This window comes from Opisthorchis viverrini (genome assembly GCF_000715545.1).
Source record: "Opisthorchis viverrini unplaced genomic scaffold opera_v5_85, whole genome shotgun sequence".
NCBI classification, from domain to species: domain Eukaryota; kingdom Metazoa; phylum Platyhelminthes; class Trematoda; order Opisthorchiida; family Opisthorchiidae; genus Opisthorchis; species Opisthorchis viverrini.
Window position 1 is genome coordinate 335,272 of NW_008751740.1, and position 25,683 is coordinate 360,954.

General features: G+C 45.4%; 1 protein-coding gene across 1 annotated transcript in view; it reads left to right on the forward strand.

Moving 5' to 3' along the window:
* Window positions 1–25,683, forward strand: part of T265_13611 (hypothetical protein) — a gene marked incomplete at both ends in the record, with an annotated part of 79,886 nt that overhangs the window by 12,248 nt on the left and 41,955 nt on the right. The window contains one exon of the mRNA XM_009169698.1: window positions 24,946–25,258. Coding sequence (XP_009167962.1) covers window positions 24,946–25,258 — 313 coding nt within the window. The remainder of the gene's footprint in view (window positions 1–24,945; window positions 25,259–25,683) is intronic.

Sequence of the window (25,683 nt, forward strand, 5' to 3'; positions counted from 1 at the left end):
CGCCTGGAGAAAACTGCCATCATCTCTGTTCTTGCTTGTATACCTGAGTTTTGACTCAAGATACATTCGACTTACCAGTACACAGATAATGCTATTTCCGATTGGTAGTACGCCAACAAAGTAAACTGAATTTGAGGAAGCTCAGTGGTTAAGGCGCGATCTTGGTGAACCCGACCTCTGCATCTCGACTGCTCTCTTCTAGGCTTGGGGACCCTGGCAAGCTCTCGACCCTCGTATTCCCTTTGGGTGGCATGACAGATTGGGCATCGAAATGGTGCTCTAGCTGAGCGATTATTACTACTATTGGTAGTAGTAGTAGTATTGAGAAAGTTCAGCGAGACAGCACCATTCCAAGTTAGTATGGAAGTATAATCTTTGTCCGTTTCGTAGGTTTACAGTTGCGTACCGCGGGAGAAAACAATATATTGTTCAACTAAGGTCACATCAGGCATGAATTTGTATCAACTTCCGAGGTTTATGCAATGATAACACATGTCTAGACCGTCAAATATTGACAGTTCTTGAGTCATCTATAAACCGCGTAATTTTGCACTGGGATTTGAAAGTATGCAGGCCGTGTTATCTTTCACGTTTCTAACATGAGGATCTATTAGGATCTTCTATTTTCCTCAACTGTGCCTCGACATCATTGTATATGGACATTTTTACCGATTCCACAAAATAAAGCCAGTCAATTAATTAGAGATTGCTTTAGTTAGTTGTGACAACCAGCGAAGTATAACGTGGTAGGCATCAACATCCAATGTTGGTGTGATTTTAAGCCCATCCGAAGTGGTCCATAAAATTGTCGCAAAAAGAAGAAAAGAGAGGCGAGCTTTGAGAACAGCTCTAGACCTGAACGGTTACTCATTAGTACGCTTTCAGGGTCTTCCGACCTCCATTTGTTACGGCATACACAGTGCTGAAAATATTTGGTGAACGCAGCTAATAGATAAAGGTACAGGGAAGAACTGGTAAACTGCGATTCGTTGAATAAGGCAGACGTTGACATGGGTCAGAATAACATCAACAATACAGTGTATCAACCTCAAGGTGTCAAATAACACCTGGACATGTGGTCATCGATGTGTTTTTTTTAAGCACTCATTATGCTCAAATTTACTGCCAACACTGATGCACAGTTTAGTCTCCATAGTTGGTGTTTATTATCTTTGTAGCAGTCTTTTGTCCAAATATAGGCTATCAATTGTCATTAGTGTTCCTCCAAGTCTTCCAACCCAACATGGTGTCTTTTCGTCGAGAGTTCACGTTTCGTCCGTCGTTGGCTGCGCGTTGCTTTGCATATTGTCTGATGTTTCTTCTACCCCCCCCCCCCAACCTCTTTCACGTACTACGGTCTGGGTTGGTACATGATAAAGCGAATGATTGAATAATGCTTGGTTATCCCATTGTTGTTTGTTTTCTGTCTATCTGTCTGTCTTTGTGTCTATCAAACCACGAACGACGACGTTGAATGCGATTCAAGCGCAGAGGCTGGACAGGAGTGGGTGTGGTTGGGTAGAGACGAGAGACCGGTTAGAGTGCGAGATATGGCGTATGCACACTCACGTAAGTGTCGTTTGTGTTTATGCTCATGTGTGTCAGAATGACCAATCTTTTGGGATGTACACATTCAGAGCCGACCCCTGTCCCGAGATGGGATGCACCTTCGCAATTTGAACGACAGCGACATTGTCGATGGGCCACCAAAGAGCATGTGCTTGGACTGTGTGTGTGTGACCATGACTGCTTCATGCAAGCAACGCGTGGCTGTGTAGAACGGACGAAGACAATAGGGAAATTGCACCGTTTGTTTGTCTGTGTATAGTTGTGTTTTCTTATCACATTTTGCTTCTTGCCATGACAACCGACTGTTTATAATCCTGTCCCGACCGAATTAGCAGAATTCTCCATTTCCCATCCCTCCACACCCTTCTGGAGGACCAACTGACTGGATTATTCGCGCCGGGGGGTTATGAAATATGAATAGATTTTTTTTGCAGGTGACAGACGTTCTGGTCTTTTCGACTTCTCAGTAGATTGTTCGAAGTGGTATTTTCAGGCTAATTTTCTTAACAGTAGTGCCTCCGACTTTGCTAATCTGTGGGAGTATAGCAATTCAACCAAGCATGTCGAGCGTCTCCCGCCACGCTTCAGCCAATTGGCATTAGGTTCGGGCCACTGAACACGGCGATTGGGCCGATTGACGCGCCAGCGTGGGAGCCCAGATTCAGGACATTATCTGGGCTTGTGCACACGAGATTGCTCACCACGTTCCATTTAGTGTGGGACCTGGACTGCTCTGGGGTTGATAGTGTGACTCAGCATGTTGGCCCTGTCCGAGAGTTGTGCCCATGTCGGGAAAATCGGAACAGCTGATGCGCCCAGCGCGCTACAGGTAGGGTAACCCAGAGCTGCGTGGTTTTCAAGAGGCAGACAAGCTAAGATGCCTGGTTGTTTTTAACCGTAGTTGTCACGTCAAATGAGGCGGTAGTAGTGACGACTGCAGCGCATACCCAACTGGCCGGTTTAGCATGGTTGAGCTTATCAACACCTTGTGTGGGGGTCGAACTGGGAGAACCCACCCATTCCAGTCCTTATGACCGTTGCCTTATTGAGATATGGCGCCAGGCTCCCGAAGACGGGCGAAAATGGGAACATTTTGTCACATTAACTGGTGTAAAAAGGCAGAGTTAGTGACTGGGCTAGGGGCTCGAAGGGCGCAAAAGCATGCCCCGAATGACAGCAGTTCATGACATGGTTAAGTGGATGATAAGTGATTTTAATTCCCCTATGTCAAAGGATGTTCCAGGCGTCGCATCAAACCTAACGTGAACAACACAGCACTAGTTGGCTGTAGATCAGATTACTGTTGATCTGTTCGCCGAGCTTGGCAGTTTGATTGCAGACGTTTCGCCACCAATCATGGAGACATCACTACACCATCACTCAATCGCGCACTGATCTACACCGAAACCAATATCTAAAAAATTTCGGAAGAACTTGACCGTTGCTCTCCGAGTTTTAGCGAAGGACCATCACGTGGTTTTTCAAAACGGGGACTGGATTCACCTAGGCATCATCTTTAATCTGTCGAGACTTTCGCTATGGACCTGCTACCCCAGTGCTTCGACTGCGCCAGCTGAGAGTAGGTATCGATCACCTGCTTGCCACTGGCAGTCGCATTAACACACATCGCAGCACTGTTAAGGTACACCAACCACAACAACGTTCATCTTCCCAAATGTTGGATCAAGAAACCCCTCTTCCTGTTTTGTCCCATCGAACCACGTTTGGCACGCAGGTCTAAGGAACAGTGGCAGTGAAGAGTAACCGAAGGATCAAGCAAAACCCTTGGAGTTCTTTGTCTGTGTCGTCGCTCACTTCGTTGAATATCGTTCAGAACGGATATCTACTTATTCAGCCCGTCAATTGAAGGTGATATTGTGAGCACGTGACCCGCGATTCGTCATACAAGGTTTTGAGAGTTGATGAATATCCACCTTTTAGACTATCTGGTGCCACGTCACACGGTTAAGGTATTTTGTGGACCAGACAACGGCATAACTGCTTACGGACACCCCCCTTTCTAGTATTAGACATTATATCGTTTTTCCCCGTGATCAATAATTCAGTACTGTTGTCAAGGTCACCCAATTATGGTATCTGGTTGAACTAGCCTGACCGCTCACCGAACAGCCGATCACAGTGTACCAAAGTTGACAACGACAAATGGTTAGACATATAATGTCTACTTTAGGACCCAAGTCGTATATTTGTCTACTGTAAACAAACAACACGGAGGTGGGGCGAAGTATGAATTTGAATGCTAACGCGCATATTCGGCTTGTGTGCAGTGTGATAGTGAGGCTCCATGTTCACACTGCCGCCTGTGCGAGGGCCTCAGCGGTGGGCTCCGCGAAACCCTGTGCTTGTGGACATGCCTGTATGAACAAGCACTGTACCGCAGCGCACGACGGGCAAGGCCATTCACGAGTCGACCCAACACAAGCTGTTGTGCGTCATATCACAGACCGATCGAACACCACTGTCCGCTAACTATGCCTAGCGCTTGTTTGCTATCTATCCTTGTCGCTAGGTTGTTGTGTATGCTGGTGACGGGCCAGACGCGTCAACAGCCGACGCGTGCGCACGCGTGACGGTAAGCAAACAACAAAACAAACAATGCACACGCTTGCCGCGAGCTCCGTCAGTCGGGGAGGAGGACGATATCAGACGTGGTGTTGTGTTTGTGCGCGCGCGCGCGCGCCTGTGCACACGTTCAACTATCCTGACGTAAATGTACATCACAGACGGCTGAAACCAGGTCAGCCCATGCGCGCGAGACATACGTCGAGAACTGGGTTAGCCGCCGACCGAGCGAGCGAGAGAGAGAGAGAGGGAGCGTATGTGGGTATAAGCAGTTGTTTTCACTGGGAGAAAACCAAAGCACGTGACGACATCGAGAAAACAGTTTGCTTGCCATGCTGTATAGGCAACAGCAGTACTAGCAGCAATGTTTGTCTAGCTGGTTGTTGTGGTAGCAACGGTAGGTAGTCCTTTTTTTGCGCTGTGGAGTCGCCTTAGCTGACAGACAGCAGCTTTCCACTGCTCCTCTTTACTTTGGACTCTGTGTGTTGGTGGATGGACGATGAAATGGACAGATTAGCTGTGTATACACAAACGCGCAGACAATAGGTTGATTGCAACGAAGACATTTGTTCACTTACTTGTCTATATTTGCTGTCTTGCTGACTCCATTGTCTAGCCACTACTGCTTCGCCCATGCAGTCAATAATACAATGGCAGATGGTTAGACTGTTGGTCTCTTGTTTCGGACCCCATGCGGGCTGCTGGGAGGCTTTTTTCACTCTATGTTCTAGTCTTCAATCCAGCTGGCAGGTACAAGACCTGTTTGTTACTTCTGCTGTTTGTGCATCCTAGTTGATGGACAAACTTCAAGTGGTTTGGATTCGAAAACACTGTGAGTACGATAAATGCAAATTCTAGATTTCCATACCTCGAAGATACTGGGTGTGCACTTACGTGTAGACATTAAAGGTGAGGCTTGCACTCGACCTCCGGTACCCCACGAATGGGTGGATCCCTACGCCAACTCTACACAATGGTGGTCTGTTGGGGTTCAACTTAACTCTTTCATGGACTGAATCAAATCTATGCTGCCACTTCACCCGGTCAGCTGCTTGCGTTTCATATCCGTGTGGTACCGAATGATAGCATTAAGTTAACGCATTCTCTATACAGGTGAACAAAACTAATGCACCGTCTGCATATTCCCAGAATCGATCTGATACATTAGCCATACGTTTCGAACTATGTCACAGATACTACTCCAATTTTGGAGTAGTAGTATCATGGTAAAACTGGGACTAATGTTGTGTCCGAGCACTGTTCGCTTCCGGGCAGTGGTCGGATCGCATGCGGAAGGTGTGATTTGATCGCTGATGTCCACCATGTGCTTATTCAAGCCGAGGAGTGCTCGTGTTTGGTAGACTGACAATCGGTCGAAAGTGTGACCGCGACGAAAGTAAACGAAGTGCGTCCTGATAATCATATGGATAACGTTTGGACGGTCTGGGTTCGAACCCTTCCCTGAGCACCATATACCTGAGTAGTGTTCTTAATCTTGTTGAAGGACGAGGAAAGACTCGTCCTTCAGAGGATGACAGCGAACTTCTATTAAGAACGACCAAGAACAGTTGGTTAGCATCAAGTTCAATGATCCACAACTTGTTCCAGCATTTGATTCCTGTTAGGATTCGAACCCCCATTAAAGTTGACACACAGAACCGCACTACAGTAAGAGTTGGCAATGACACGCTTTCTTTTGTCCTGTGATTTAGGCAAGTAAGTGAGCGTGGAAAAGGTATTTAGGCTTTTGCACAGATTGGACAACTTAGATACAAGTTCTCGGATAAGGCGATGGTGCGGGAACCGAGCGATCTTGAAATGCTTTTGGTATGGATACTCAGTAAAGTTCATTTGGTGATGGTGGCGAATTGACGAGGAGACCGCATGCTCTGTTTGTTAACAGATGGCACAGAAATCTGTCTATTGTTGCTTCCACACGAAACAGTACACATTTTCTGTATACATAGGATAGAGAAAAAGACCGCTTGCACTCAGGAAAGATGAACAAGATCACAACCAGGGTTAGATCCCCAAGTAGACGAATTCATAACCCCTACTAGTAGTATTTTGAATATGTGAAAGCTAACGTCGGTAACAACACTAACACATCCTGGGAGGCATCCGAAGATTGTCGTATGTCTCCAGAGTTATCCAACACGAATATGAACACCCCTCACGTTGTGTCATCCTTAGGTTAGCGTATGGTCGAACTTAGCTTGGCATCGTTGTGTTTTGTCCGGAAATATCGAAATAATGTGCAACGCCTCCCCAAATTGATGACCTCCGGTTAGCTGCTGGAACATTTTGAAAGGAATTAGGTAGACAGTTGAGTGATCCCCTTTCTGGCTTGCTTCATGAGCGCGCTGTGTCTGAATTCAAATTCGAGGGACACTTTACTTTTCAACCTCAATGTTTTCATATCAAGATATTCCAATAGCATCCAAATATGGTCACCATCGGAATCTGGAGACCACGTTTAAGGTGGGCAACTGACTCTGTGAAGTCAAGGCATCCAACCTGTGACCTGAAAGTTGAAGTGTTGCACAGTCCTAGGGACATGTCAACTTGACATCGGTACATACTTGGATTCTCATCGGGACATCTGAATGTAAGCTTATCACTCGATGCACATCTTACGCTGGTTTGTCACCTCTCCCTGCTCAGGTCAAGGCAAGACGCTTAGTTTTGGGCACAAATATACCCGCAGAGAGTGACGTGGATGGTTTATCTCTATCCCTCTGTGCGGTCAAATCGCCCGTATATACCGTCAGGTCGTTGGGTAGGCGGGCAAACGAAGCATGGTACGCGTCCTTCAGCGACACACGTGGTGCAGTACCGGTGTTTCGCACACCAACGAAGAGGGGTATATACTTGTGCCTCTCACGCTCGGTTTTATGGATCACTTCAGCTGCTTTGGATGTGATGAGTGATCATTTTTCCATTCCTCATAGCCTGTTTCCACGAGAGTGGATCGATACAGTGCTCATCATTTCTCTTATTCGAACGTTCCGCTGTGAATAAACCAATGAGCTTCAAATAGAAAGGTTTGTTCGTGGCTTTCTCAATGAACCGCTGACTGTATGCACTTTTGTATGCACTTTTTCTCCCCTAGAAACCGGCATTCAACAGGAGCATTATAAATTATCACCTTTGTTTCGAGGAGAAATGTGAACCGTCTGGATGTTCCGTTACGTCTGTGAGACATCAGAGACTAATTTTTTTACGTAGTGTTCATTGCACTCATATTCGTCGTCTAATTATCGTAGTTACCGGACTCACGAAACGAATCCTGGCTGTTTTAGAGGACCAATAATGTTCGACTGAAATTGAAAACTTCTCTATTTCTCCACACAACCAATGCTTAAGAAACCTAGAGGCTCTGTGCAATTGGTTTATTCTTACTGCGAATCTATAAGCGGTTCACAGGAAGAATAATTTAACAATATGAGCGAAACTTCTACTATCTGAGTTGTCTTTCGAGGAGCCAGACTACCACGTGACCACGTGATGCGGGTTCGGCTATGAAGGATGAGTTGCACTATATCCTGTCTAACTGAGAGCTAATCACACTGCCGATCAGCCGCTCGTGGCCGAACGGTTGAGTGTTCAAACTACTAGCCGGGAGATCGCGGGTTCTACGCTCTACGGAGTTTCGCGAGATGCGAGCTGCTGATGATTCCCAATAAGAATGAAACGGCTTTACAGTGCTTTACAGCATTGATTGGCTTAACTTACAAGCTGAAATGTCATTTGCATTATTGGAAGTCACCGACAGATCATAGTTCACGTGTTCAAATGGGGCGTCCGTCACAGAGGAGAACCAGATATAGGTTATTCGCTCTGAAAGGAAAGCTTCCCACAAAATCAAGCGGCACTTCAATTGGGAAGTCTTCTCCCAAGCAGTCATCCAACACCGGATCACCTGTGTGCTCGGAGGACAAACTAAACAACCTTAGTCCCTCATATAGAAGGATAAATGTCACTACTCAATGACGAGTAACTCTTGAAAAGAAACAAAAACAACTTTGCCGGTGCCCGTGAAAATACTATCATGAAGCTGACGCGTGGTCGTGATGAGAACTCCGTTGGGATCAGATGAGTTCTGTCAACAAGAATGGCCTTGCTTGACTGTCCCTAAAAACAGGTTATTTCGTACCGCTGGTTTTTACGATCGCTATCACCTAACCTAACCTCGAGATATTCACATTGCTTGGCCTAGTAACGCTCTGGTCACCGAAGCATTACGCAAAACGGTTCACGTCGATTTGTTTGATTCAAAACAGTACATGTGATGTGAACAAATTTTTGGGCCTAAACGCCTGTCGGATTTACTTATTTTTTGCTGTCAACATAACGACCCGGTGCTATTTCAGTGCGACTGTACAGGTATCACTTGTTAAGTATGGAATGATATCATATTGGTTCATCAGGGCTCCTTCGGACAGCCATTCTTGCGCGCGATGAGGAAACGTCCGGAGTTGAATCACATACTTCGGGGTGATTGAACTCACTGAGAATCAGCGAGATTCCGGCTTGTCTCCTCAGAACCGCTTGTTTTGTCCCGGCGGCCACAGTACGGTGACTCATCCAGCCTTGGCGCACATACTAAGGCTTGTCAGGAGTAGCGGCAACACACTGGACGTTTGTTCCGCCGTGGCAACCACACCATTACATGTGTTCAAAGCTCACGCCGTCACTTTGACCTCCTCTGTCGCGTAACTCAAAGCGTGGTAACAACCAAAGCGACGGCATGACAGCACAAGCTGCCATCGTCACGGCTGCCATGGTAGCCAATCCAAGGCCATGCCAACTTACGACGTCAAAGCATGGCGTCCTAGCGGAAAATCGGCTTATTCTACCCCCAAACCCACTTGGTAAGCGCGCAACTGATGCCTCACTGACATAATATGATTTTGTACGGGGCCCATTAACCGTACAATGGTCTCTGCTGCGAAACATTTGCGTGTAGAGTAAAACGTTTTGCGCCAAAATGTTACATTTTGTTGTGTGTGTGCTCAAACCAAAAACCATTGTGATCTATTTTCCCAGTTCACCAAATTCCGTTGTCCATTGGAGGAATAATATCCCTTGCGGAAAAGTCTGGTGGAATACATTCGCAGCATCGCTAAGACCCCGGGATGCCTAGATGGGGCTCAAAAGTTTGGACTGTGACTCTGAACTCAGTTTAGTCCATCAGGGACACGTCGTAGCTTTCAAAAATTCAATTCCATTGTGCGAAAACTGAGCGCCATTTTTGCGCACTCAGACGCTCAAACCGCCTTTGCAACCGTGCCAATCTCGGTTGGTAAACCAAATGTGTTAATGAGTCCTAGACACCTTGGCCTCATCATTCCATATCTCGGTCAGTGAGCCAAACCAGCTAATTAGAAACCATTCTCGGATTCTGCACCGTACAACGTAAACTCTGAGAAGCGGTGTTTCGTAAAATAAATACACATTGACAGAATCTGATGTTGGAAAAATTAAGAGAACCTAAACGAACTAGACGATGTAGTGTTTTTGCCCGATTGAATGTTGTTCGTTTCGCTAAATTTGGGAATAAGAAACTAATATTTCCGTCTAACTCACTTGACGACCCAAAGTACATAGGCAATCAATCATTTAGCCTGTTGGGAGTTTATGGGGACTATCCACCAGGCTATAAAAGAGCAGTTTCGGTTCATCAGCTTCAGGAATGACACAACAAGTCATTTGTTTTAACTAACGATAATTGGAATTGCATTCCACCACTTTTATTCGTAATGCACTACTCATTAGGTTGCTGAAAATTCGTCAACAGCCCATGACCGGTTTCGCCCTTCTTGGGGATCATTGGGTTAGCGCAGTCCACCACTTGTCGTTCTCTCCGTTTAGTTTACTCTTCTTTTCTCACCGCACATGAGCATAACGAACATTGGTTTCACACCTCACATTTTATAATTGGAATTGCATTCCACCACTTTTATTCGTAATGCACTACTCATTAGGTTGCTGAAAATTCGTCGACAGCCCATGACCGGTTTCGCCCTTCTTGAGGATCATTGGGTTGGCGCAGTCCACCACTTGTCGTTTTCCCCGTTTACTTTATTCATTGTTTCTCACCGCACATGAGCATATCGCATTTTGAATCGATCAGATCGATAGATTGGGCATATTAGTTTTTTCTTAAATCTGAGTCATCACTGAGCGTTTAACTCGAGGACCTGGTACCTGTTATCCACACACCCCTTCCTGATCGTTCTACGTGTTTTTGTAACTTGGAATTTCGGGATCCTGATGTGAGTGTCTGGTGGGGAGGAATCGTAAATATTGATCCAAGTTTACCGTGATGTTATTGAAATTGCCGTTCTTCACGAAGAGGTCGTGGCCCGTTAGTTTGTTTGAGATTAAGGGATTCGGAAACTGCTTCGATTCGAGGAGCACTCTCTAATGACAATAGTCATACAGTCGCTTGTAACCGGTGAGAGAGAGAGAGAGAGAGAGTACCGTCGCCAGTGTTGTATCGTGGGTGGCCGTCTATTGGGGTTACGCCTGCACTGAATCTGCCAGACTACGCGATAGGGAGAAGACAGAGAACTGGGGACACGGCTGCATTGTCAGGGCAAAACATACAGAGGGTTTGCGTAAATATATGGGATGACTAAATGACCAAATACGGTCGTTCACTTGTTCGTTCTGTACAGCCAATGCTTCCGGTCGTGAACACTTTCAGGCCCATTACGTTGGTCGTATGTTGCTAAACAGTGTTTCGGACGTGTCGTAACAATGGCGATGACCTTGGGGATGCGTCACTCTCTGCACGTGCTTTTTTCATGTCTGGGCGCCTCCTGACATTAGCCCGCACATATTTCTTTCGAAAAATAGAATCCTTTGTCAAATAATGCTTCTGAAGACTTTCGGTTTCCCATGTATAGAAATTTCAGCTGGAACGCCTCGCCAAAGATATCCTAAAAGCTCTGCAAGAGTAAAACGCGCTTCTCTTGAAGTGACTGTAGGTCGAAATCACAATTTATGCAAGTACTATAAAAGAAACGGAAAGAGTTTAACGTGGTTTCAGAGTAATCCTGGAAAAAAATTGGCTAGCTGTTTTGCTTACGGCCGGTGGGCGAGCGCTACACATATCAGGAAACTCAGGTCTTGGCCAGAAGGCCAGTCACGTGATGACAGTTACTTTGTTTCGATGGCCTTCCGTGTTGCGTTCGTCGCTCTTGTCAAAACACTCCGTGGTTTCGCCTTGTCGAGATAAGATCGCAGAACTGGCCAGATGAACCAAATAGCAGGTCTCCTCGAATAATTTCAACGTCTACTGCTCGGGAATGTATCCAACCGTCCTTACCGGAGACCACCATCAGTGTGCATTTCACGAAAAAATCAGATTTCCGAAGCCGCGACCTTCCGGCCAATGATTGAACATGGCTGTTCGGCCTCGAGCGCCTGATCAGCAGTGTGGCCAACTCGGACTCAGGCAAAATATGGCTCCACTCATCCTTCATTACGGAACCCACATCACGTGGGCGCACGTGGCTCCTCGTGACTTCTCATATGGAAGTTTCGATCATCTTGTGAAATCATTCTTCTGTACTACTTATAACCCGTCTCAGCGACCGAATCCCCACTTTCTTGAGGGACAGTTTTGTTAACCAAACTTTAATGCACTTTTCAAAATGTGGGGTTGAAAACTCATTGAATCACGTGCTGCTTTCTTGAATGTTCTATATTGGCTACTCATGCCACCGATAAATCGTTGGACGTTTTGATAGATAATTAGTCAATGGTGTTGCTTACACGGACACCACATTGAGTGGACTTTACTGAAACCACATACTACTGAGTTTATGCTTTGTTGGGTTCCATCACTTGTGTGTAGTATGCACTATGTTCGGTGACATGCACTTGAGGCCAACCAAAGAACATTCACTCTGCCATAAGTACTTATCTGATCAATAATACTTTGATGTTTTCGCGCAATGCTGGTGACACACAAAATAGTTCGCTTGTCACATTTGCTAGTACACAACTTAGTGAACTTTTACATGCCCCGGGGCCTTACCCAGTTTTTCTGGAAAAAACACTATTTTTGCAAAAAATGGTCGTAGGAAGGGGGACCACAGAAGCGGTAGATTTTCAATAGTTTTGGACGTGATGTGGACTCGAACGTGTGCTCTCAAAATGTGCGCCCAGAGTGATCGGTTCACCCTGGACATAGCCGGTGGTCAACCGTTATCTCTTTTTTATCATGCTTGGCTTCCAATCACCTGTTCATATCTCTTTTTTACCTGTGTGTATGACGAGTACCACGGAGATATCGGCATCCCGTGACGTCTGCCTTGAGGATAGAATGGACTACTCATAAGGTTGTAAGCAACTATTTGACAGCCCACTGCGGGCCTCGCCCGTCTTGTGACTCATCAGCCAGGCGTAGTACCCGAGTTCCCATCAACCCTACATTCTACTTGAAAACTGAGTTTTCACAATCGGCTGAATACACTCATTTGGTTTGGGGTGAACGTCTGACTCAACTGTATCCCTCATTGTTTAAATGAGTGTGCCGCTCAAAGTTATCTTATGTTTCATTTGACACGATATTCGTAATATCACAAAACACAACAATCACGAGTTCATCCACCCGATCAGCTCCGAAAAGGGCAAAGCCAGTCGTGGGCTGTCGAGGCCTTTTCAGCAACCTCATGAGTAGTGAGTTCTAATGAGAAAATATACTCCGATATCTGGGACACCGTGCCAACTGAAACACGAGGTAGCCTTTGCCCAGTATATTCAGTTCATATCCATACACAAGAGATGCAGCTGAGTTCCTCGTTAATATCAAAGGAATTTGTCGACGTCTTCGCGTTTTAGTAGAACTAGCAACAGAGGAGATCCAACTGAGATCGGAACCAAGTAAGCGAATAAGAAAATTTCATGGACAGACAGGGTAGCAAAGTTGACACTATGCAATGTGTCAGACTTTCTGGATTGATACCTTTCAAAGGAAAAAAACCCCAGTTTAAAAACAGTGTCCACTTTTACAGCGTTGGTTTCTATTGGATATGAACCGTCCTCATCACTACATGCAATTTGGGATGCTTGTTCTTCTCCTCAAATGAAAAAAACGTTTCCCCGAAGTCATTTTGATTTTCAGACAAAAGTTTCATAAACGAAAGTGAAAAGTTTCTGGCCGCTTTTGATTAAGCTACTCGATTTTCTGTGTAAATTAGACTACATTTTAACCATGGATACGGTAGTTTTCTACAAGTAATCGCTGCTGACTGCTCAAGATTGAAAAGCTGCCAGTGCTTTTCGAGAAATACTAATTTGCAAATCAATTTGGTTTTCACGAGAGACCCAACTGAATCCCTCGTTTATGATATTCTACATCTGAATGTGCTGCACACAGGCCGCCTCATGATTCAGTTGGCACGATATTCGAGATATCGCGGTATATTTTCGTGGAGGAGATTACTTACAAGGTTGCTGAAAACTCTTCGACAGCCCACGATCGGTTTCGCCCTTCTTGGGTCTCATCAGATAGACGCAGTCCTCGCCGAATAGTCTTCAGTAGCCTTGTGAGTAGTTTCCTTCATGAAAATATACTGCGATATTTCGAATATCGCGCCAACCGAATCATGATGCAGCCTGTGTGCAGCACATTCCGCTGGAGGACATCATAAACGAGAGATTCAGTTGAGTCTCTCGTGAAAACCAAATTGATATGCAAATGAATATGGTTCTCGAAAACAGTGCAATTTGGGTTCAAGTGGAGACGGAAACTCGGGGACTGCGCCTAACTGATGAGCCCCAAGAAGGGCAAAACCGGTCATGGGCTGTCAAAGAGTTTTCAGCAAACCTTGTGATAGTTTCCTTCATGAAAAAGAAGCTGCCAGTGCTTTTTAAGATTTCATGACCTCAGTGGGATTTCAGTCTGACGGAACTACAGTAATCTTCTCAAAGAAGGCCCCCTACGGAACAACTCAATGATGGTCATATATTCTCTTTTCTCCATGCACTTCCTTTGAGAAGTACCGCTGCTTACGGGTGAAAGGAAGAAGGCCTCTGATGCGGAGTTATTTATTAGAAAATGCCAACTGACCAGTTACAGACTGTTGGGCAGAGAAGCAATACTCTCACTAGCATCTTATTTACAAAAACCGAACATCCATCTTCTCCTGAACGCATCTTCTTGAACTTTTTTGGATATTCATTCACCACAATCATTCATTGCTCAAACCCAAGCAAGTGCTACATAGCGACTCCACAAATCTCTCTTTTCAAGAGTCGCAAAGTGAATTTACAAGAAGAAAACATACTACTCGCATGCCTCCTCTATCATTAGTGTCACCGTTACTCGGGTATCTTCTAAACCTACCTTCCAAAGTGAGTGTGCAGTATTATGAAAGTGGAGTTTCAGGCTTCACCTCAAGCAGATTTTCGTGCAGATGGCTCCTCGCTTTCCTAAAACACAAGACCATTGAGGGATGCAGTAAACTCACACTGCTTTGGGATGTTTCCCTCTGGTTCTCACTGTATTCATGTGATGATCAAATAAGGACGCTGATGTTTCTCAGCCGATAGGGCATCTATCCGGTAAAAAAATGGATCGGCGGTTCGAATTATCGTCAAGTTCAACTTTTCCCGTCACGTACTTTCTACGTGCAGTGCGAATTCTCACTTCATAATCTATCAAATCATCTAATGTCTTACAAAAAGTATCATCATTGACATGCCAAAATATAAAAAATAATGTGCATTTTGCGAGGAAATTTACCCTTGGACAGCTCGAGCGCGTAACCGTTTTCATCCTTATTGGATCGGATACGTGACTGTTACAAATTCTCGCCTGGCACCAGTGAAAAGTGCTTGCCCTACTCAGGGAAGCACCTGACTACTGATGAATAGAATATTTTACCTGAATATCCTCAAAGGATAATTATCAACTCGCACAAATCCAAGTACATCGGCTTGGTAATTGAGGGGATCTTCGCGTGGATGGCTTCTCACTAAGATTAGACTTTCTGGTTGATTACCGGTGTAACTATGTATACTACTGATGAAGAATGCAAGTAGGCTATAGTTTGATGTTCAAGCTCCGCCCCCGTGGAAGGTGAAGTTTATTACGGAAATTGTGGGACCGCTTCGCAGTGTTCGTTTGCTGTTGTGTAATAGTCAACGAATGTCTAGGAAAGTTCAAGAGGACACGTGAGAACGTTCATTTTGAATGAGTATGTGCATATGAGATGTCTACTTTCCTGTCTAATTACTGGTAACTGCCTTTGCAGCGAAAGGTTTTCCCCAATTCACCAGTAGTCGGATGATTGGCTGACTGACTGTCAGCTGATTCACACGAATTAGATCGCTCGGTATGAGAACTACTGTTCGAACTGAATTTCCAAATTCAAAAAGGTCAGTATTTCTGAGGGAAAGGGTGCATGTACCGAGTAGAGAAGCACAGTGCCGGCCGGATACTTGCGATTGCTATTGTGGAAACCTTAATTGTTCACCCACATTTGTCGCGCATAATTAAACTTATTAGTATATATTTGTAATGCATTACTCATAAAGTTGCTGAAAATCCGTCGACAGCCCACGACCGGTTTCGCCCTTCCAGTTCGGGCTCATCAGGTTGGTGCAGTCCCCGAGTTCGCGTCAACCTTATGTTTTAATTGAAGCCAAATTGCACGAAATTAGCGAAATACACTCACCTGGAACTCAGCTGACGGAGAAAATTCTGGCAGATGTGATTACGAAGTGGAAGTCTTCTTGAAACATTAGATTCGTGAGCGGATGCTAGTAGCCTATCTGAAGACGTCCAAATGGGTTTTTAGTTCAGATCGTTTAAATGCCAGTTCACAACCTTACCCAGTGAAACACACACTTGATTCCAGGTATGTTCTTCCCACAATATTAATTGGAAAGCAGTTCGAAAGTTCAATCAGGTGACAAACGTTCGGAACCGATTGAGTAGTCATCGTTTTCGAAGAAGTTTGGTGACAGTCGGTATATTTATTGCTGGGCAGCGTTTCGCTTTTGACACAAAAGGTTGGTCGAGACTTAAGGCGGAACGAGAACCAGTCAGCTAAGTCAAGCAAAGTCTCTGTTAGGTGTCGACCGAGGGATTTTGTGTGTTAGGGTGGGTGACCAAGTGTTGGGTCGATGGGGAAGCCTACATAGATTTGAGTCCAGCATGAGGTCTAGTTCTTCTGGTCCGGTTCACGTGATCGTCCCTCTTGAACGTCGTTTGCACTTTCCGTCCGTCAAAAGCGAAACGTTGCCCAGCACTAAATCTACCGATTGTTACCACACTTTTCCGAAAACAGCTCGAAAGTTGTTCTTGGTGTGTAGACTGGTCGCTTGTTCAGGAGAAGAACCACTGGCCAAAAACAGTTCCTTCTCTATGAATGGAACAAACTCCTCGGCCGCCCAATTCCCGTCTTCGCTGAGCTAAGCACTTTACTTTCGGTCCATCGTCCGAGGATCAGCTGTTTTGTTTGTCTTCTATGCGGAATTGTGGTCAACGGTCGTAGCCTAATGCCTCTGGAATTCATTGAAATCCCAGCTTTTAGCCTTAGACCTTATGCCTCCAGTCGTATGATGAAGAACGCGAACATGTGGTGACCAAATGAGTTCACCAATTTACCCCTAAACCTCCGCAGAATACAAAGCACAACAGAAAGACTACAAAATAAACGCAAGTTTACTGACTTTATCAAATCGTGAGGGGGTAGGAGTGTTGGGCCAAAACGGATGTGCCCCTTCTCAGATGTAGCCGGGACCACAGCGGACGGGAGATAACGACCAACCTCATCTCCAAATAGTAGGGTAAAACGATAAATTGTGGTACGTCTACGATGTAACACATGCACTGTTAGGTACTCCGTTTTGAAAATGTTTCTAGCACAAACAAATTCCAAGGTAAAAAGGTAAAGGGGAAAGATAGTCGACAATGGTGTTGTCGACTCACCGAGCCCTGATATGAGACTCCCTCATGTATTCCACAGAATGGATTTTGTAATGTTTAACTGTTGGTGGTATCTGTTTCGGCCTAATATTTCACGTGTTTAGTTGTTATTCGACTTCGTATTGTGCTGTATCCGGTAGTAAACGACAGTCGTAACCGATCTACACCTCGCCACGTCGAATCACAGTCTTCTGGCGTTGAGAACACAAGCCAACATACTGGTTTACCTTGCTACTTTCTGACCGCGGTGTCTTACTTTGTCACTGGTGTGACACAGCATGGTATGAATTAACCTGCCAGAGAATGGACCATCCTCAATAAGCGTTCGTTTTCAGTGTTCAGTAGGATCTCCACTCCACTGTAAGCAGACCAGCCCAACTCCTTAGAGTCCAGGAGTGGTTCTGCCTTGTAATTCCGCTCCTCGACGCCGTTTTCTCACTTGTTATTAAGCATTGTCGCACCCAGCCGCTTATTTAACGGGCATATACTGCAGAAAAATTGGTTCGCTTGATAATACAGATTCCACACACATGTTCAGTGGATAATATCAAAGTTATTATTCTCGATGAATTAAATGTCGCTCTGGACTGAAGGTTAAATGAATTAACGACTTGACCAATTGGAAGTCGAGTAATTGAAGGAAGCCTTGAAAGCCTCAACTGAACACAGACAGTGGAGGCAACACTGGGAAGCATCTCGCTGGACATTCCCGGATGAAATGCTGCTCTCACGTTTTATTAACTCGAAGGGGTAAAACATGTAACCCAGTCAATATTAGACCATCCATTACAAACTTGTGGTTTTCGGACATCCATATGGGGTAATGGATTGTTTTGTTGAATAAGTTGAGATCAACCTGAGCATTTGTCTCCAGGCACGGATCGCAGCAGCACTTGCCTAAACGACGGGGTGTAAAACAGGTGCTCTACTTACAGACGAATCATGACCAAACGTCTTTGTCACGCATTGCAAGCCATTCGCAAAGCGATCATTGTTAGCACATAAACACGAGATGGACAAAGTGGTTGGAGCGCGAATTTACTGACCGGAGGGTCCGTGGTTCGAACCCGACCTCTACCTTTCGTCTTCCCCTGTCTAGGCTTGGGCGACCTGGCAGTATCCCAGCCCTTGTGCTTCCTTCGGGTGGCATGGTAGCTAGGCACCGAAAGGGTGCTACAGCTAAACGATACATGAACACGAAAGGGCATACAAGCACAAAAAAGCGAATTCAAAACACTAATCAGGATAAAGAATGCTTATCATTCGCAACCCCATGTGATCCCAAGATTATCGAACATTTTTTGATGACCTGTTTCCTTATTCCTACTGTTTTTCGCTGCATACTGCTTTCCTCTTTTATTCTTGATTCACTTGCGGTTTTGTTTGATGCAGTTTCGTTCACCGACGACGATGTGGGTAGAGAGAGAGAGGTAGAAGAAAAAAGAAGGAGGGACCTCGAAATTCTAACACTCTTATCAGCATGCTTCTCCGTTTGCGATGAATGAGCGTGGCTTTCTTGCAGCCCACGTACAGTAAGATTGATCGAAACGTGCTGGCAGCTCACTGCCCCTCTGTTCGAGTTTCTGTCCGATTCGAATTTGGCACCCCACGTTTGTCAGAGGAAGTTTATTTGCTTAGGGAATGGTTTATTTTTACCAGAGGTTTTCATCCTCACGGTTTGAGTTCCGGGGTTCCCATCAAACAGGAGAGCTTAGCTACGAGCAAGACTGGTTATGCATTGCAACAGAGTCTTGATCGGACTACTTTTGCTCATAAATCCATGTCTGCGTGAGGCAATTATTTTGGCAACCTATTGAAGCGTCGTATTGATTCAGTGACGACAGTGACCTTCACTAGATGCGCCGTAACAACAAGATTCTCCGTTAGACTTCCTATGGTGACCTCGGGAATAAATCATTTAGCTTTAGCACCCTTTCGGTGCCTAACTGCCATGCCACACGAAGGTTGCACGAGAGCTGGGATACTACTAGGTTTCTCGGGCCTAGACAGAGGAAGTCGGGAGGCAGAGGTCGGGTTCGAACCACGGACATTCCGGTCAGTAAATTCGCGCTCTAACCACTTGCGCCATCTCGGAAATAAGCCCTTCTAGAAGCAGTTATGTTCCTCTGGCCCTTCCAGACCCTCGGATTTCCTTTGAATGAGTTCTGCAGGCCAAGAGTCTACTTATCGATGCCTGTGTGAAGTCGGTATCAGGTTTGTGTTGGGTTCTAATCGTGAAAATATGTGCGCCAACTAGCCGGATGAGGTCAGTTGACAGGGGTGAATTCACAGACGACCTTGAACTTGATCGACCCACTGTGCTCACACGCTTCATAGGTCACGCCCCATACATGATGCTGTTTCGCGTGACCTAATTATCTCCAGTTCTGGAGCCTGTGCCACTTTCCTGCATTGACGAACTTCTCGGTATTTCTACTTTCCCCACCAAACATAAGGTTTCTTCCCTAACCAATGCAAGTGATCTGTCGTTCCAACTGAAATCGCGTGGTCCCCCACTCAAAGAAGCGATTGTCAGTATTCTTTCACACATCATATGTCGTTATACGCAGCTGAGTTTAGTGATCTATCGTACATAGTCGGATTGAGGTAGACTGGATCTCTCCCCTAAGTGGGTAAATTCGGTCAACTGTCACAGGTTTTAAGCATAAGGCTCGGTATTTATCGATCACTTTATCCACCATGACACGCGGTGTCTCCGTAGAAAGTGGGATCATCGAAACTTACTCGTAGATGGTTGGAGACTCCCACATTTGCGCATTTTGTCGAGTGGAAACGAAAAGAATGGGAAGCAATCGCCAGAGGTTTGACTGATTTGGTGCTGCTAAATTGGAGGACAGATAACGCTGATGGAATGATCATAATAAAATGGTGCCTAGTCATCATGCCATTGGACGGGTAGTTGAGCAGGCCGTGATCTGCTGAATGAACCGTTACCTTCAACCGCTAACGAGATCTTACGAAGTAAGATTTCTTAACCAGATTTGTAATCGTTCATGAGTTCTGGACTGTCCTTTATAGCGCACTGACTGATTACCTTGCGTATCAACTTCGGACCCAAAGTGTACTTGGTTCCGGTCTTCCGTTACTGGCCAGGCCAATTCAACGGTGTTCAAGTATTGTCTTGTTGTAAATGACTCGGTCTTCAACACTCCCCGAACAGTTGCTCCCGTGCTTGCGATCATTTTAGATTACTTGTTTTATTGGTGATTGTATAATTCGATTAGAGGCTCAGATAGTTCCGTAGTGAGGAACTCCTTTTGCCACCAGCCGGGCTCAATCTTTGCATGTGGACCTCTCCCAAAAACGGTGTACACATGTTCTGTCGAAGAAACTCAAAGATACTGCGGTGCTTGATTTACTCTGCCCGCTGTAGGCTGATCTGTCATTAGGCCTTCAAGATGTTACCTTTGGGGGATAAATTTAACGATGAAGACCTTCTTTCGAACAGATGTAGTCGGTGAATGTGCCATCTTCCGAAAAGTCCGAACTGTCCGTGGAGTACATTCTCGATAGCTCTCCAGTCAACAGTGTCGTCCCAGTTAGTCTGAGGAGCTTCTTACCTTCAGATGTACATTGCTTTCCCTGACCGTTTTTGGTCAACCTCGTGACGTTTCACCCATACATCCGCTTAAAATCCTCGTGCGCCGAATAACCTTTCTGAGTTTTCAGCCTTGCTGATTGCGGCTAAATTGTAACTGTAACCCGAACGTGAATGGCTTGAGGGCAGACAAGGTTTCTATAATCGGTAACATAATTCTGTAGACAACATTGTTTTGTCGTCTTTGGTGTTATCGTGTTACCAAATTTGTTCTCCTCATACATGTAATATTCGATTTGTCGCCTAGATCTTAGTTAGCTCCTGTCCGTTTCCCTTAGGCCCCATCTCTGACTGTAGTCTACGGGGAAAATAAACTACCGCACTGCTCTCACGATCGGATATAAAGTTAAGTGTAGTGAAGGCCTAATACGTCGAGAAAACAACTATTAGTCCATGCCTTGATTGTCGGATTTTTTCCAATCGTTCACCTGTGTAACCTCTCTACAATGATCACTGCTGCTGCTTCAACTCATCTCACAATCTCCATAAAATAGGTCCTCATATTCGCGAAATGCACTCATCTGTACACTCATTTGGTTTTACTGGGTGACTCAGATGAATCTCAGCTGAATCGCTCCTCAAATTGAACGGTTGGAGATATTGTCGGACATGGCTCAGTCGCGCCCTCGGTGGCACTGGTGCATCAAGGCTATTATCTTCAATGCATAGCTCTCTTCCCAACCCCCAACCCCCCAATTTAAAGTCCACGTACGCACTAATCTATCAGCTGCCGCCTCCAATGCGCAGCTACCTCTCCAAATCATCGATGGACGAAATTGTGGCAGCTACAACCACTGTACGACAAGTACGCGGTTCTTACAGCTGCTAATGATGATGAAACTGTGCTGCACAAAGGCCGTCTCACGTTTCAGCTAGTACGATAAGCCCGATAATGCAGTGTAGTTCCTTGTACGAAAACAAACTGGTGTGCAGATGAGTGTATTTCACGAATTTTGTACAGCTTGGGTTCAAGTAGAACTACACTTACCTATTGAGCCCCAAGAAGGGTGAAACCGGTCTTGGGCTGTCAAAGAACTCACAGCAACTTCAGGACTAGTTTCTTTCACGGTGGTTCTCATCTTTCTGCTTGGAATATACAACTCCAATTGGTACCAACATCTCTCCACAGTTCGAAAATAAACCGAGTGCCTCTGGGAACACGGAATATTTCATAATCAATATATATATAGAGAGAGCGCTCAGCTGTAACCCCCTTCAGGTGCCTAGCTGCCATGCCAACCGAAGGAGGCACGAGGGCTGGGAGACTGTCAGGTTGCCCAAGCCTAGTCGAGATGGCTCAAGTGGTAAGAGCGCAAATTTACTGACCGGAACGTCCGTGGTTCAAACCCGACCTGTATCCATAATCAATGCTGTACTCACATCCACTACTGATGGGTACCTAATTTTGATCACCAAATCTCTTCAAAAGCACACACCGCAAACGCAGAAACTCGATTGGTGGGTTACGTGGATCCAACCTTTTGCTTTAAACGTTTCAACAGGGATTGGACCCTATTGAACCCTACTCAACCATTCATTATACAGATCAGTTCAGCCGGGAGATTTCCTATATTCAACAAAGATTTCATTCTGTCAGCAAAGTCAGGCTATTTCGAAAAGCCGAGAAGCACCGTGCAGCGGTTTCATCTTTGTTGTGAATTATCTCACGGAACTCAAAGAGTCTCGAACCCACAAAACTGAACGTGGTCGTCTGGCCACGAGTGGCTGATCAGCTGTCACGTGGACAGGGCATGATGCCACTTCTCTTTCAGTAACGGAGACAACATCACGTGATCACATATTTACTAACTCCTCGAGTGACAACTTCGCACACAGTTCATCCTCCTAGGTTTGTTTACTGTCATCTGCTGACAAACCATTATTCAATTACGCATTGCGTGTGAAAGGATCGTGAAAAGATATTTTTAGAAAACCTGAAAAAAATATTTCTTAGGTGGCTGCTAGTCCTGAGTCATTCGCCGTGTAAGGAAAACTACAACGAAGCCTTTCATCGTTTCATCCCAAAACTTGTAGCAGTGCTGAAAATGGGTGAAATTCAAGTTACTTTTTTGTCTAAAAATCTTTTTATGAAAACGGAATCTTTGAAATAGGGTGGTCCTTCAAAGGTACCAATTCATGCGCAACCTGATGAAACCGGCTACAAGTTTCCTAGAAGTCATGAAACAAAGAATGGAACTTGGCCATAAATGAGCCGTCAAACTGAATTTCGATAGGATTCCTAGCGGAAGTCACATTCAATCCCTATAGGAGTAGCATGAAGTCGGCAGCAATAGATCACGTGTCCGCAAAGATTTCGAGTGAAATTGATGTGTTCTCCGGTAGGTCACCTGGATAGATCGACATTTACTTCCTTTCTTACTGAACACCTGGCTACAGGTCTCTCACCTCTGGTACCGAAATGAATGATACCTAGTGTCGCGTTGATGAGCTCTGTTCATGGCCCAAAGATACGCTAGAAAGCACTAACTGGTTTTCTGAAAAGGTTCTTGATGTTCGATCAGTCGCTTCTATTAATTCCCGTTCGCTTGCATTCTCTTTCCAATACCAAAGAATTGAATGACCACTAACTGTTGCCATGCTGAGTTGACTAAGGTTTTCCAGGTATTCATCAAGTTTTACGACAGTAGATGAACCATTTGGAGGACTTGTTCATGAGTGTGTTCGGGCGGCACCTGGGGTCGTAGGCTGAGTGAACAAGACTAGCCCATTGGTAATATGATCAACAGAGCAAATCGTCCTCTGCACCGCGCGCACATTTGACTTTGCATAGACGCGGACGTCGTGTGTAAACACGGAACGTAGTAATCATGAAACTACAAATGGTATTTGTTCCAGTTTCTCATACGGGGTGTACTTTTTCCTCCGCCGACCTGTACACGTTCATCAAAGTCGATTCCAACAGAGTTTGCAGTCTGGTAAGGTATTTTGTACTTCATTCAGGGCATATTTTCCTGCAGTTATTCCTCGTATGGCATGAGTAGACTCCAGAATTGCTGTACTTTGAAACTTACCCCATGAACTACCACGAAACGTCGTGAGGGATTCGTCACTGGAAAGTTCGGGCTACGCTAGCTGGTTATGACAGTTTCCACCACTAGCCCCCGTCTTCAGTGCAATAAAGTTTGACGGAACGATGAAAGTTTCCTTGTACACTGGCTTTCTCACCACTTCACACGAGCGCACATAGTGATGTTTACTGGCCTATCTTCATTGTGAATGACAAACCATCTACGCTCGGCTAATGCAGTGGTGTCAAATCAGCTGACATAGCTGTTCGTTCATTCGGACCGATCATGTTGATTTTAATCACATTCCCTTTCTTCATCTTCCTCTTTAAGCTTGTTCCGTTTTTAATCTCTATGATGTTCGATTCAACAAGTCCGGTGTTGTGCATAGGAAACCAGGTGTCCAATCAGACGTGTCAACAAACGGTTGCGGGTTGTAGTTTGTTGATCCCCGAACAGCTGATGGACCACGCTCATTCGCAAACTAATTTGGGTTTAACGAAAGACTCGGCTGAGTCTTATTCAACTAGAATATGCTGCCAGAAGAGCGTTCCATGTTTCTTTTGGCACGATACTTGTGATATCACAGCATATCCTCTCAACGGAACACACTACTTATAAAGCTGCCCAAGGGCAGCCACCCACGACCGGTTTCGCGCGTTTTGAGACTCATCAGGTGGGTCAAGTTTCCCCCAACCGTATGTTCCACTCGACCCCATGTTGTACACAGTTTTTTGAACACACTTTCCTTCAAAGACTTGCTAACCGCTCTTGACTGACTCGAGCCACTTCTGGTGCGTAATGCGATGTAATTCGCTTGGGCAAATCAGCGTGAATCTTTTTGACCTCTTTTCTAGACACATTATGCCGCAGATGTCTGCAACTCAGCAAGTATTATGCTTTTTCANCGTTGGTCACACCGCTGTTGACTGACTCGAGCCACTTCGGGTGCGTAATGCGATGTAATTCGCTTGGGCAAATCAGCGTGAATCTTTTTGACCTCTTTTCTGGACACATTATGCCGCAGATGTCTGCAACTCAGCACGTATTATGCTTTTTCACTATGTCGACTGATGTCAACCGATTGTCCATACACAGATTGCCAAGGTTGGCTCCATTCAGTTCATTCGTACGCTTGTTCTTTGATTGGCCAATCCATAACGACTGTCTTCTCTTCCATCTCTACTCGGCTTCAGCATTTCACGAACATCTTCTTGTCAATGAGCTCAATCAGCTGCGTAAGTCGTTGGAACAACGAGGTCTGCTCATACGTTCAGTATCTGATCCACAACAACAATCGTCTTTGGGGTCGTTTGCAGATCCCACGGGAAATGGTTCTTGTGGCACAACTACATCAACCGCAGGAGCTACCGGTGAAAAGACGGAAAGGACTTGTTGCAGTGCGAGCCCCGTGAGTGGTGATCCCGTACGGTCATTGCTAATCGCCGGACAGGTCTGCGATTGGCCTGGTTGTGGGGCAACCTTGGGTCAAGACATATCATTTTCCGAGTAAGTTTCTCGATCCACAGGACTGTCTCCATTGGTTGTCCAAACACCTTCGTAACCGGTCTAAACCAGTGTTCACGAACTACACACGCTAGTTTGGTTTCAGTCGGAGACTCAGTGGAGATTCCAGCCGGAGATTCCAGTGGAATCTCTCATATGTGATATTCAGTTTTTCTGTAGAATTGTGGACAGAAGAACCCCCAATGAACAGCGCAAAAGCAGGTTATCCACAAAAAATGGACGTGGCTTGAGTATGAAACAAGCTGCGTGAAGAACAACATAGACGATGGAGACTTTCTGATAACTGATTGAGATTAATGACGTTCCCAACTTGGACTGAAACTGATGTTGATAGGACTTTTACTTTGGAGGTGTCGGGAAAAAAATCGCCAAGATCAACCGCTTTTCTGGAAACCGGCAACCCAACG